This window comes from Lolium perenne, chromosome 5 (assembly GCF_019359855.2).
Source record: "Lolium perenne isolate Kyuss_39 chromosome 5, Kyuss_2.0, whole genome shotgun sequence".
NCBI lineage: Eukaryota > Viridiplantae > Streptophyta > Magnoliopsida > Poales > Poaceae > Lolium > Lolium perenne.
Genome location: NC_067248.2, coordinates 31,461,839 through 31,475,375, shown reverse-complemented (window position 1 = coordinate 31,475,375; position 13,537 = coordinate 31,461,839). Strand labels below are relative to the sequence as shown.

Sequence of the window (13,537 nt, the reverse complement as noted above, 5' to 3'; positions counted from 1 at the left end):
GTGCTGCTCCGGTTGAGAGATGATGGTGGACGAGAATGGAATCGGGAGGAGCGGCTGCTGCCGGCCTGTGTCGGGTGAGAGGGGAGACACAACAGCGGGATGGTGGAGTCAAATCCGTGTCTGGTGGCTTTCTGCTACTGTTTAAGGACCCATCGTTTTTACAGAAAAGAGGGAAAAAGAGCAAAATAACTTCTCACACCTAGCATCTTTGTCCGAATCTCGAAGCATCCAACGGCTCCGGTAACACCCACACCCATGCTTGGGTGTACAAATGTATTTCCGTCAAATAAATCGTAAAAATACTCACTAGCATCATACCTATAGTGTCGCATATGACAATGATGATATGGAGGACAGGTGAAGAGATTAGAGAGAGACTAAATCCACATTTAGGGTCCACAAAATCAAGTTAATAATCTTGGTGGGAGTCAACCTTGTTGAATGTGTATGTTGTCGCACATTTAATGCTAACTATAGGCATGTAGTTTATCCCAGTGAAAACCACAAAATAACAACTACTATGAGGTTTTGGCAAAAAATATGACCCAAGCAGATCCGCAATTTAGGCAAAACTGCAAATTATTTTACCGCTCCTTTGAGTCAACTCTTAACCGCACCATCTTCAGTTTCCGCGCCTCCATTGTCAGTTATCCATATAACTGATCTAGCACTTGACAATGGGCAACACACGTGTTTTTTCCGTTGGTCTCTGCCGCTAGACAAAGCCATGCAATAGCCATGTGTTACAGGCGTGGTCCCTGGCATAGGGTTCCATGGTCAGCCAGGTCCGGGCGTCGCTGCGGGTGTTGTGAAGGCTTTTTTTTGGGCGGGGGAAGCTTTGTGAAATTCAAAGATATACTCCCTCCGGTTGGATTTAACAAATGGAGGCCTAGGCATGTACTCGAGTAGGCGCGTCAATTTTTAGCGACCAGAGGTAGTATATGGTATGAAGCCACCTCAGGCATCTCTATATCAACACGCACGTTCTGATATTGAAACAATATGCCGTCTCAGCCAGAGAAAGACACAGTCACAGTCACACACACGGCATTAAAACCTCAAACCCGAGGCTGAAGTTTGATCAAACAATCCTTTGACTGGCCATCAATCAAGATCTGGGTTCTCGGGCACGCATGTGCTACTGCGTCCGTTGCAATCTGCATTGACCTTTTTAAATGAGGTTTTGTACTAGATTTGCCAGTCCGACACAGGACAGCAATATCAATGTGATATCAGCTCCCTCTACAAGACACAACAGACTTACAAAACGAGTCGGCCATGTACATTACAAGCAGCTAATTTTGGCCCCTAATGTTTGCATTCATCTTCAGTGACTAACACATGTATACTAGTATTACGATACTATCACTAGACTAGATTCATTCATGCATCCAATGTATGAGCTCCAGGAGGTGATCAAAGCAGCTGAATCAAGCTGATTGTGTATCTTGTTTGTGCACCGATATAATTGTTAGCTCAGTGGTCTCTTCCGCCGTCAGTCAATAGAGCAGCTGTAAGGAACTCATGTTAAGGGTGATGGGAGACCTGGCCTGATCAGCGTCCTGTTGGCCCAGTGTTCTTGTATAACAACACTGCGGCAGTGGGATTGATGGATGTCGCCTAGCTTAATAAGATCGACAGTCAGTTGTCCCGGTGAATAAGCCTTGATGATGAACAACGCCGTGTCATCTGTAGTTGCAACACTGTGGGTGGCCTAACGACAATTTCTCCCAGAGGCACAGCATCTGCCTTGGGGACTGGTAGTGTGCCGTGAAGTAGTTGTCCACGCAGCCGTACTGGCAGAACCTCCAGCTGTGAACGTACTGCACAGGAGCTGATGTGGTGGTGGTGTTGTAGTCCTCGACCCACATGCCCATGCTCACATCCTCCATCTTGAACAGCTGCCAGCAGCAGCAGATCATGGCCGTTAGGGACGATGATGATATGTATGGTAGGGTAAGGGATGCCGCGGTTCGGTAAGAGCAAAGATAGATCTTACCCTTAGGGACTGGTTCGCGTGGCGGGACGCAATGTCTCTGGCAATGTTGGCAGAAATCACATAACCAGGTCCGTTGGCATACGGGGGATACACAAGTTCTGGCCATTCCTGCAGGAGATGCCCTGTGTTGTGAGGAATTGACAAGGGCATGTTGGGATCTATGAACTCGCATTGTATGAAGTCCACCGTACCTCGAATGTCACGGCCCATTTACCGTATCTGAGAGGCCTGTGTAAGAGATTCAGGTTCCCGAGATAAAGAGGCAGGGTTCTGTTGAAGGTAGAGATCTGCTGCAGCACTGTATCCAGCCTCACGAAGGTGTCGTCGTCGCACTTCATGATATACTCTGCAGTAACATTTTGTACCTGCATACAAAAACCGTACGGTGAATAAAACATACGAGAATGGAACATTGCCCAGAGCTAAGTAACATGTGAATAACCGTAGCATGGCTTACCCCGTACTGACATATCGCGACCGTTTTGAGAACCACCAATTCATACCGATCGATAAATGGCAGTATGACAATGTCTCCAAAATATTCTGCTTCCTTCTTCAGTGCTGCATTTATCTCTTTTCTATGGCTCTACAGAAGCAAAGAGGTCCCATAGTGGTGTTACCGTTATTTCAGAATTATTTGAACAAGCTAGAACTACAATAAAATGTATATGAGGACCAAACTGTAGCTTATCATGCATCGACGAAAGGGGCTCGGTGGTTTTAAAAAACATATGAACTTATCGTACCAGCGCAACAAAGAATCGAGCAATCACATTTCCCAATTGAATGGCAGGAAACTGCATCCAGGTTTTCCTTATAGCCATCCGCTCAGCGAAATGGTTTGTAGCAGAGAGAATGCCGATAAAAAGTTGAATTGGTTCCTCTGGCACAGGGCGAGCCTTCCACTTATCGGACATTTCCAAGACATTTTGGAGAGAAAAACTGGGATGGGCCTTCGGAAGAGAGGTCGCATAGACCGAGTGAACATCTACGCCACCTGTTACAGCTAAACCAGTTGCATCTTCGAGAGTGAATCCCTGATAACGATTGATAAAGAAACAGTAGTCAGTACAGCAGAACTGTACAATATATGTATTCCTATATGACAGAATAAAATACTTGTAATATGAACGGAATATCTTACCATCCTATGAGGAAATGAGGCAACATGACGACCTCCCACGTTGATATGGTATCCTTCAACGCCAGCTTGGATGGTGAGAACAAACATCTTCCCCTCTAAAAATGGGTACGGCCAGCTCATTTCTGGTTTCTTTGCTCGGCCGATGAACCTGTTGAACCATGAGGCTGACTTCATTTCTTTTGAATCAACCGTGCCTCTCCGCTCCCATTTCTCGCATTTTGGGAACCCATCCACTGCAAAGTTAACAGAACTGTCAGCAAACATATAGACTATGTCAACTGATGCTGAGCCTGTGTTTACACCATTTCAAAAAGGAAAACACAGAAGCTTAGTATAGCAAAAATGCAATAACATAAAACATTCTGGGAGATAGACTGGTAGAACATGACCCAGGCAGTACATTACAATAGTATGTGGAAGATGTGAAAAATTATGGATATAATAACAATGCTGCAGTTACAAACAAAATCCCCTTTTCTCTCATCTAGTATCAGCTGGTCCAATTGTAAACGAGCAAAGATTATTATTGCAATCTACAGACAGTCAAAATAACTAGTACGCGATTGACATGAACACAAATTCGGATGCCTATCAATGATCCATACGGACTACTTGTAGTTACCGAACCAGCAATGCTGCGTTGTCCTGGTGTCCAGAGCAGAATGTAGGCAAGCTCGACTGCTCGAGTACATACACTAAATGGGAAGCAATAGAATGGGTGGAGTGCACGCACCACGGTCGTCGTCCTTGGAGGGGGTGCCGTCGCATCGCTGCGCCTTGCCCCACTGCATCCGGAAGCAGGTGTTCATCTCCAGCACGGGGCGGCGGCTCCAGTCGCCTTGCAGCCGCGGGTTGAGGTGGAGGATCCTGGGCGGGTCCTCGCCGCCGGAGGCGCGCAGGCCGCGCAGCTCCACCGCGAACTGTGCCACCATGACCGTCCCGTTCCCATTCCCGCTCCGCTCCAGCGCCTCCACGTACTCCGCCCGCGCCGCGCGCGCCGTCCCCACCAGCGTCACCGCCGACCCCACCGCCAGCCCGCACGGCAGGAGCGCGGCCGTCTCGCGCTTGCCGCCGCCAAGCGCGAGCGAGCCGGGGCAGTCGCCCGACCCGCCGTCGCCCGAGAGGATGGAGTCCACGTCGCCCGAGAACGCGGCGGCCTCCTCCCACGCCTCGGCCCCGCGCGCCCACGCCTCCGCAGCCATGCGCTCGAGCTCGGAGAAGTTGCCCCGCAGGCCCCACCGCCTCCTCGAGCCGCCGAGAGCCTCGTGGCGCCGGAGGATCTCCCCGGTGATGCGGCCGTACCCTGCCGCCACGGTGGCCGCAGCAGCAGCTCGCCTGCCGCGGGGCGCCGGTTCGAGGGGCCCGCGATGCAGCAGAGAATCGCGGCTTGCGGTGGAAGTGGCGTCCGGGGGGCTGACGTCGTCCCAGCCGCCGAGGCCGGCGAGCTTGACGGACACGAAGAGGAGGTATGCGAAGGCCGCCAAGGCGAGGAGGGGCGCCAGGCGGCGGCGCGCGCGCACTCTGCCACCAAGGAAGGCCTCAGAGCTTCGCGCGCGCTTCATGGCGGCGGCGGCGGACGCGCCGGCGAGGGGAGCGGGTTGCCGGGTCTGGTACCCGGGAGGAGCGAGCCGGGGAACTGAAGGGAAAGTGATGGTGGTTGTTGGTGCTGAGCTGGAGGGATTACTTGCGAGATAGTGAGGTTACTTGTGTGGTTTTAGTTAAGAGTATGTTTTTACTTGGAGTTAATTCGGATGCTAGCTTCATTCTTAAGTTAGTACTACTACTAACATCGATTTATTATGGGTGTTAACTCTTATTGCAAAACATTTAGTGTATTGGGTGGTTACGACTTACTGCTACTCTTATCACAGAAACTTTAGTGTGATAGTTGGGAGTACTATGACATACTAGTAGTTTAGAACGTTGTCAATTAGAGAACTCACATATCACACCAAACGACCAACTTGCAATGTTTGGCATATACTGTGGGTGGAATAAATCACGTTAATGTTCACGAAAACAAAGAAAACAATACAAATTGTCAAGACCATTGTGAATGTTAGGTACATAACGCAATATTGAGTTGAAATTCTCTGCATGTAGTAGTAGTACATTGGGATATTGTTAGGCCTGCAAGTACCGCCGTTAGCGCGGCGGAATGGAGTCCAAGTAATGCAAACTAGGTAGATGTAGAATCGGGACATCTAGTATAATTTGTACTTACATTGTCCCTATGTTTGAATTTGATAATTTATGATAATCTATATAAAGTAATGTTTTTATTTCATAGGGATTACTTGAAGGCCATATGTTGGAATCAATTATGGATGTCATGAAGATAAAGATATACCTTGAATATTGTCCTCAAGATCATCAATTTGAAGAGAAGAATATGATATGATCAAGCTCTTGAAATTTTAATTTCAAGATAAGAATTCAAGATATGGCCCTTGGCAGGCATGACAGTATTACGAGTTGAATTATGGTTGACCAAGGTTTAGAGCATGCAATCAAATGAAGAGTTCTTTATGTACCTCAAACTATTACGATAGATGATGAGGACATAGAACATTTACCAACACTGGAGATTGATTTAAGTTGGTTAACACATGAAGCATAAAGATTGTACTACATGAGATCATGTGATCTTGTGGTACGGTAAGTTTTTCAATTATGCTTTGTGAACTAGCCCATTATATGTGTGTCTTTGTACTGCTTATGTGGGTTACTTTTCTTGCCATGGGCATGCATCTAAAGTAAGATCTCATGTAGCCCATGAGATGATGACATCAAGTGGTGATCATATCAAGGTTGAGAAGACAAGTTCAAGATGAGCATCTCTAAAAGATTATATGCTTGAAGCTTGTCGTCCATTTGGTGATAATGGAGTTTTAAAGATGTTCCTTAATGAAGCACATCCTTAAGATCATATGCTTGAAGAATTCCTCATTGAGGAAATGTCAACCATTACTCTCTCTCTCTCATACTTCAATGTTGAACCTTGAAAAACTTGCCCCCTCTTCCTTCCCTCTAATGATTTTTGCATCTCTTTGAGGGTATTAGAAGAGGAGATCTAGATCTACAATCTCCACCAATCAATCTATCCTCTAAGTGAGGCAAACCCATTAGATCTACATCTTGGAGTTAGTTTGGTGGGATTTGAGTGTGAAGAATTAAACACCTTTGGTGTTTTTACTTTGCATCCTTGCGCAATGTTGAGCTCTCCATTACGATTTTTTTCGAGTAGAGACCGTGAGCTTGTTACTCGTGGAGGGTGACCTCTGATACGTCTCCAATGTATCGATAATTTCTTATGTTCCATGCCACTTTATTGATGATACCTACATGTTTTATGCATACTTTATGTCATATTTATGCATTTTCCGGCACTAACCTATTAACGAGATGCCGAAGAGCCAGTTGCTGTTTTCTGCTGTTTTTGGTTTCAGAAATCCTAGTAAGGAAATATTCTCGGAATTGGACGAAATCAATGCCCAGGATCTTATTTTTCCACGAAGCTTCCAGAACACCGGGGAGGAAACGAAGTGCGGCGACGAGGCGGCGACACGCCAGGGCGGCGCGGCCCACCCCCTGGCCGCGCGGCTCTGCTGTGTGGGCCCCTCGCGTCGCCCCTAAACCTACCTCTCCGACTATAAGAAGCCTTCATCGATAATAGTTCCAGTATCGAGAGCCACGATACGGAAAACCTTCCAGAGACGCCGCCGCCGCCAATCCCATCTCGGGGGATTCAGGAGATCGCCTCCGGCACCCTGCCGGAGAGGGGAATCATCTCCCGGAGGACTCTTCACCGCCATGGTCGCCTCCGGAGTGATGAGTGAGTAGTTCACCCCTGGACTATGGGTCCATAGCAGTAGCTAGATGGTCGTCTTCTCCTAATTGTGCTTCATTGTTGGATCTTGTGAGCTGCCTAACATGATCAAGATCATCTGTCTGTAATGGTACATGTTGTGTTTGTTGGGATCCGATGAATAGAGAATACTATGTTATTTTGATTATCAATCTATTACCTATGTGTTGTTTATGATCTTGCATGCTCTCCGTTATTAGTAGAGGCTCTGGCCAAGTTTTTGCTAGTAACTCCAAGAGGGAGTATTTATGCTCGATAGTGGGTTCATGCCTCCATTAAATCTGGGACAGTGACAGAAAGTTCTAAGGTTGTGGATGTGTTGTTGGCACTAGGGATAAAACATCGATGCTATGTCTAAGGATGTAGTTGTTGATTACATTACGCACCATACTTAATGCAATTGTCTATTGTTTGCAACTTAATACTGGAAGGGGTTCGGATGATAACCTGAAGGTGGACTTTTTAGGCATAGATGCATGCTGGATAGCGGTCTATGTACTTTGTCGTAATGCCCAATTAAATCTCACTATACTCATCATATCACGTATGTGCATGGTCATGCCCTCTTTATTTGTCAATTGCCCAACTGTAATTTTTTCACCCAACATGCTATTTATCTTATGGGAGAGACGCCTCTAGTGAACTGTGGACCCCGGTCCATTCTTTTACATCGAATACAATCTACTGCAATACTTGTTCTACTGTTTTCTGCAAACAATCATCATCCACACTATACATCTAATCCTTTGTTACAGCAAGACCAGTGAGATTGACAACCTCACTGTCACGTTGGGGCAAAGTAATTTGGTTGTGTTGTGCAGGTTCCACGTTGGCGCCGGAATCCCTGGTGTTGCGCCGCACTACACTTCGCCGCCATCAACCTTCAACGTGCTTCTTGACTCCTACTGGTTCGATAAACCTTGGTTTCTTACTGAGGGAAACTTACTGTTGTACGCATCACACCTTCCACTTGGGGTTCCCAACGGTCGCGTGCTGTACGCGTGTCAAGCTAAATTTCTGGCGCCGTTGCCGGGGAGATCAAGACACGCTGCAAGGGGAGTCTCCACTTCCAATCTCTTTACTTTGTTTTTGTCTTGCTTTATTTTATTTACTACTTTGTTTGCTGCATTAAATCAAAATACAAAAAAATTAGTTGCTAGTTTTACTTTATTTGCTATCTTGTTTTGCCATATTAAAAACAGAAAAAAATTAGTTACTTGCATTTACTTTATCTAGTTTGCTTTATTTACTGTTGCTAAAATGGGTACTCCTGAAAATACTAAGTTGTGTGACTTCACAACCACAAATAATAATGATTTCTTATGCACACCTATTGCTCCACCTGCTACTACAGCAGAATTCTTTGAAATTAAACACCTTTCTTGAATCTTGTTATGAGAGAGCAATTTTCTGGTGTTAGTTCTGATGATGTTGCTGCCCATCTTAATAATTTTGTTGAATTATGTGAAATGCAAAAGTATAAGGATGTAGATGGTGACATTATAAAATTAAAATTGTTTCCTTTCTCACTAAGAGGAAGAGCTAAAGATTGGTTGCTATCTCTGCCTAAAAATAGTATTGATTCATGGACTAAATGCAAGGATGCTTTTATTGGTAGATATTATCCTCCTGCTAAAATTATATCTTTGAGAAGTAGCATAATGAATTTTAAACAATTGGATAATGAGCATGTTGCACAAGCATGGGAAAGAATGAAATCTTTGGTTAAAAACTGCCTAACCCATGGACTGACTACTTGGATGATCATCCAAACCTTTTATGCAGGACTGAATTTTTCTTCGCGGAACCTATTGGATTCAGCTGCTGGAGGTACCTTTATGTCCATCACTCTAGGCGACGCAACAAAGCTTCTTGATAATATGATGATTAATTACTCTGAGTGGCACACGGAAAGAGCTCCACAAGGTAAGAAGGTAAATTCTGTCGAAGAAACCTCCTCCTTGAGTGATAAGATTGATGCTATTATGTCTATGCTTGTGAATGGTAGGACTAATGTTGATGCTAATAATGTTCCGTTAACTTCATTGGTTGCTCAAGAAGAACATGTTGATGTAAACTTCATTAAGAATAATAATTTCAACAATAATGATTATCGGAACAATTCTAGTAAAAACTATAGGCCATATCGTTATAATAATGGCAACGGCTATGGTAATTCTTATGAGAATTCTTACAACAATAATAGGAACACACCCCCTGGACTTGAAGCCATGTTTAAAGAATTTATTAGTACACAAACTGCTTTTAACAAATCTGTTGAAGAAAAGCTTGGGAAAATCGATACTAGAAATTATCTAGACCTTAGAGAGACCAATTATGCAAACCAAATTTTAGCAAGCTCTATGTATTTCTTCATTAATAGGTGCAAAGTATATGATGCAAGAGCTTAAACATGAGCACAACAATTGCCAAGTATCAAATTATTCAAGACATTCTACCAGTTACTACATGTAGCATTTCCCGATTCCAACCATATAACAATTTAACGAAGAAGATTCAACCTTCGCCATGAATACTATGAGTAAAGCCTAAGAACATATTTGTCCATATGCAACAGCGGAGCGTGTCTCTCTCCCACACAATGAATGCTAGGATCCATTTTATTCAAACAAAACAAAAAACAAAAACAAACAAACGCTCCAAGCAAAATACATAAGATGTGATGGAATAAAAATAGTTTCACTAGAGGAACCTGATAATGTTATCGATGAAGAAGGGGATGCCTTGGGCATCCCCAAGCTTAGACGCTTGAGTCTTCTTGAAATATGCAGGGGTGAACCACCGGGGCATCCCCAAGCTTAGAGCTTTCACTCTCCTTGATCATATTGTATCATCCTCCTCTCTTGATCCTTGAAAACTTCCTCCACACCAAACTCAAAACAACTCATTAGAGGGTTAGTGCACAATAAAAAAATTACATGTTCAGAGGTGACATAATCATTCTTAACACTTCTGGACATTTCACAAAGCTACTGGAAATTAATGGAATCGAAAAATCCATCAAGCATAGCGAAACAGGCAATGCGAAATAAAAGGCAGAATCTGTCAAAACAGAACAGTTCGTAAAGACGAATTTTATTGAGGCACCAGACTTGCTCAAATGAAAATGCTCAAATTAAATGAAAGTAGCGTGCATATCTGAGGATCACTCACGTAAATTGGCATAATTTTCTGAGTTACCTACAGAGAATTAGGCCCAGATTTGTGACAGCAAAGAAATCTGTTTCTGCGCAGTAATCCAAATCTAGTATGAACCTTACTATCAACGACTTTACTTGGCACAACAATGCACAAAACTAAGATAAGGAGAGGTTAATACAGTAGTAACAACTTCCAAGACTCAAATATAAAATAAAGGTACTGTAGTAAAATCATGGGTTGTCTCCCATAAGCGCTTTTCTTTAACGTCTTTCAGCTAGGCGCAGAAAGTATATATCAAGTATTATCAAGAGACGAAGTATCAACATCATAATTTGTTCTAATGATAGAATCAAAAGTTAACTTCATTCTGTTTCTAGGGAAGTGTTCCATACCTTTCTTGAGAGGAAATTGATATTTAATATTACCTTCCTTTATATCAATGATAGCACCAACAGTTCGAAGAAAAGGTCTTCCCAATATAATGGGACAAGATGCATTGCATTCAATATCCAAGACAACAAAATCAACGGGGACAAGGTTATTGTTAACGGTAATGCAAACATTATCAACTCTCCCCAAAGGTCTCTTTGTAGAGTTATCAGCAAGATTATGTTATCACCAGAATTTGACCGAGCCAGAGGTGGGCCGCGATCAAGATGGACTTGAAGAATATACATGGAAGAATTACGTGAATCGGCCTGTTATGCTGAGTTTGGGCTAGTTTGCCTTTGTATCTGTAATATATTAGGATACGTGTCGGTTAGTTAGAATTTTACCCGTGCACGGTTAGGTGCACGTCTAAGTTAGAAAGTCCCCTGGACTATAAATATGTATCTAGGGTTTATGGAATAAACAACAACCAACGTTCAACCAACAAATCAATCTCGGCGCATCGCCAACTCCTTCGTCTCGAGGGTTTCTACCGGTAAGCAACATGCTGCCTAGATCGCATCTTGCGATCTAGGCAGCACAAGCTTCACGTTGTTCATGCGTTGCTCGTACTGAAGCCTTTTTGATGGCGAGCAACGTAGTTATCATAGATGTGTTAGGGTTAGCATTGTTCTTCGCGTAACATGCTATCGTAGTGCAACCCTTGCATGTCTAGCCGCCCTCACACCTATCTTAGGTGTGGGGGCGGCACCCCGCTTGATCATTATTTAGTAGATCTGATCCGTTACGGTTGCTCCTTGTTCTACAAGGATTAGTTTAATATCTGCAATAGTTAGGCCTTACAAAGGGCTGGAGGATCCAGCGGCACGTAGGGTGTCGTTCGCTAGTCCTAGACAGGATGTTCCGGGGATCAACCTCGTGTTGGTTTTTAGGCCTTGTCTAGGATCGGCTTACGATCACCGTGCGTGGCCGCGAGGCCCAATCCTGAGTAGGATGATCCGATTATGCGGTGAAAACCCTAAATCGTCGTAGATCTCATTAGCTTTATCTTGATCAAGCAGGACCACCATATATTCGTGCACCTCGTACGAATCATGGGTGGATCGGCTCTTTGAGCCGATTCACAGGATAACCTGAGAGCCGATCGAGGCTCGTATTTAATGTTTACATGTATGCCATGCAGGAAACTAAGCGAGGCATCTCCATCACCTTCCTGACCAGGTATAGGTCAGGTGGCACGCCCTTGCATCAGCATCGGACGTGTGTACCAGAAGGCTTTGCGGGCCGTCGCTCGGAGGGATCTCGGTCAGCCGCAGCCCTAGGTTGTTCCCGGCTCTACTGTGTTGCCCGTCGCTGCCCGCCGGTGGGTTTTGGCAGCAACACATTCTGGCACGCCCGGTGGGACAAGCTTCTACATCAACCACATCGCCATCTACATCTGAGATGGCGGACGGCACGCCAGTCACGTACGAGGATCTGACCGACGAGCTCAAGAAGAAGTATGACGAGATCAAAGTCATCCTCGAAGCCGACCTCATCGGCTCTTTCCACAGAACCCGTTCACATGGCATCAGGTGGAAGGGGTTCTCGCCTAATGGTGCACTAGATGGGATAGACCTCTACGCCCCCATCGGAAGAACGCACCAGGTCCTGCGGCAGGAGATCAACTACCTGGTGGCTCACTCGCTACACCGCCACTCTGAGAACCTGGTCAACACGTTGGAGCGTGTCGCTCTTCGCGTGATCCAGGAGATCATGAGGCACCAGTACTCGCCGTCAGGACCAGCTCTCGGGATGCATCAAGGAGAGTTGCCACTCCAGTCCCGTCCACCGTTGCCATTTGCGTTGGCAGCACCAGAAGTGCCGGCTTCACCGGCATTCGTCGTCTACAAGATCGGTGGTGACCCTAGTGACTACCAGTTCTTGCCTGAGGCGCCTAAGGAGATCCCTCACGGGTACACGTGCACGTATGTGCCAGATTGCGGTGGCGGGCGCTCACAAACCAGGCCACAACATCGGGGACTTACGGGAAAACGGGAGGGACGTCGACAACAGATCTTGAGAAGCGACGTGGCTTACTAAGTACGCCACCCCGACGAACCTCCGAGCTCAGCTCCTGCGGTTGGCTCGAGCTGGAAAAGCAAACATGGCTGGCTAAGTACGCCACCCGGCGAATCTTCGAGTTCAACTCCTGCAGCCGACACGGCGGATCAGATCGGTACCATGCGAGAGATCAGTTCGGCATAGTGCCGAAAAGGAGGGCAATCGGCTATTCCAAGCCGTACCCCGACGACTACGAGATGATCCCGCTACCACCTAAATATCGGCTCCCTGATTTCTCCAAATTCAGTGGATCAGATGGTTCCAGCTCCATCGAGCACGTAGGCCGATATTTGGCACAACTAGGACCGGCCTCAGTGTCGGATCAGCTACGCGTGAGGCTCTTCTCACAGTCCCTCACGGGATCGGCTTTCGGGTGGTACACCTCGTTGCCACCAGACTCCATCCGGACTTGGAAGCAGTTGGAAGAACAGTTCCATATGCAGTACCATTCAGAGGCTTCCGAGTCCGGCATTGCCGATCTAGCACAATTACGTCAGAAGCGTGGAGAAACTGTGATAGAATACATCCAGCGCTTCAGGAATCTTAGGAACCGATGTTATTCGGTTCGTATAACTGAAAAGGAAGCAGTCGAGTTGGCAGTAGCGGGCCTCGCAACACCGCTCAAGGACATGGCCTCCCAAACGAGACTATCCCTCACCGGCGCACATGGTTCAGAAGCTGTCGGCATATGAACAGCGCCACCGGACTGTGCAGGGACAAATTCAAGCGTGCGGTAGTCTGGTCGATGCGGAGGAAGAAGAAGTTTCTGCGGGAGATCAAGAGGTAGCAGTGGCTGAATGGACTCGGGGAGGAACCCCCGTGTCCTGCAAATGGGTAAAGCCACCAGGCCCGCCCCGGGGGTTTGATTTTG

At 46.0% G+C, this 13,537-nt stretch overlaps 1 protein-coding gene across 1 annotated transcript; it reads right to left on the bottom strand.

Annotated features, from left to right (window-relative positions):
* Window positions 1–1,120: 1,120 nt before the first annotated feature.
* Window positions 1,121–4,819, bottom strand: LOC127298621 (hydroxyproline O-galactosyltransferase GALT2). The gene is made up of 7 exons (XM_051328462.2): window positions 3,877–4,819; window positions 3,144–3,376; window positions 2,746–3,036; window positions 2,457–2,585; window positions 2,191–2,364; window positions 2,000–2,107; window positions 1,121–1,901 (listed from the first exon to the last, which is right to left on the bottom strand). The coding sequence occupies exons 1-7, from the start codon at window positions 4,703–4,705 to the stop codon at window positions 1,686–1,688; spliced, it is 1,980 nt and encodes a 659-aa protein (XP_051184422.1). The 5' UTR covers window positions 4,706–4,819; the 3' UTR covers window positions 1,121–1,685.
* Between the last annotated feature and the right edge of the window lie 8,718 nt (window positions 4,820–13,537).

Bases quoted from the DNA above. Each gene is read 5' to 3' on its own strand.
- LOC127298621 (XM_051328462.2), bottom strand. From the start codon at position 4,705: ATGAAGCGCGCGCGAAGCTCTGAGGCCTTCCTTGGTGGCAGAGTGCGC. The intron at 2,586-2,745 runs GTACGATAAGTT...TTGCTTCTGTAG, and splicing joins CTCGATTCTTTGTTGCGCTG to AGCCATAGAAAAGAGATAAA. The intron at 2,365-2,456 runs GTAAGCCATGCT...TTTTGTATGCAG, and splicing joins TCGCGATATGTCAGTACGGG to GTACAAAATGTTACTGCAGA.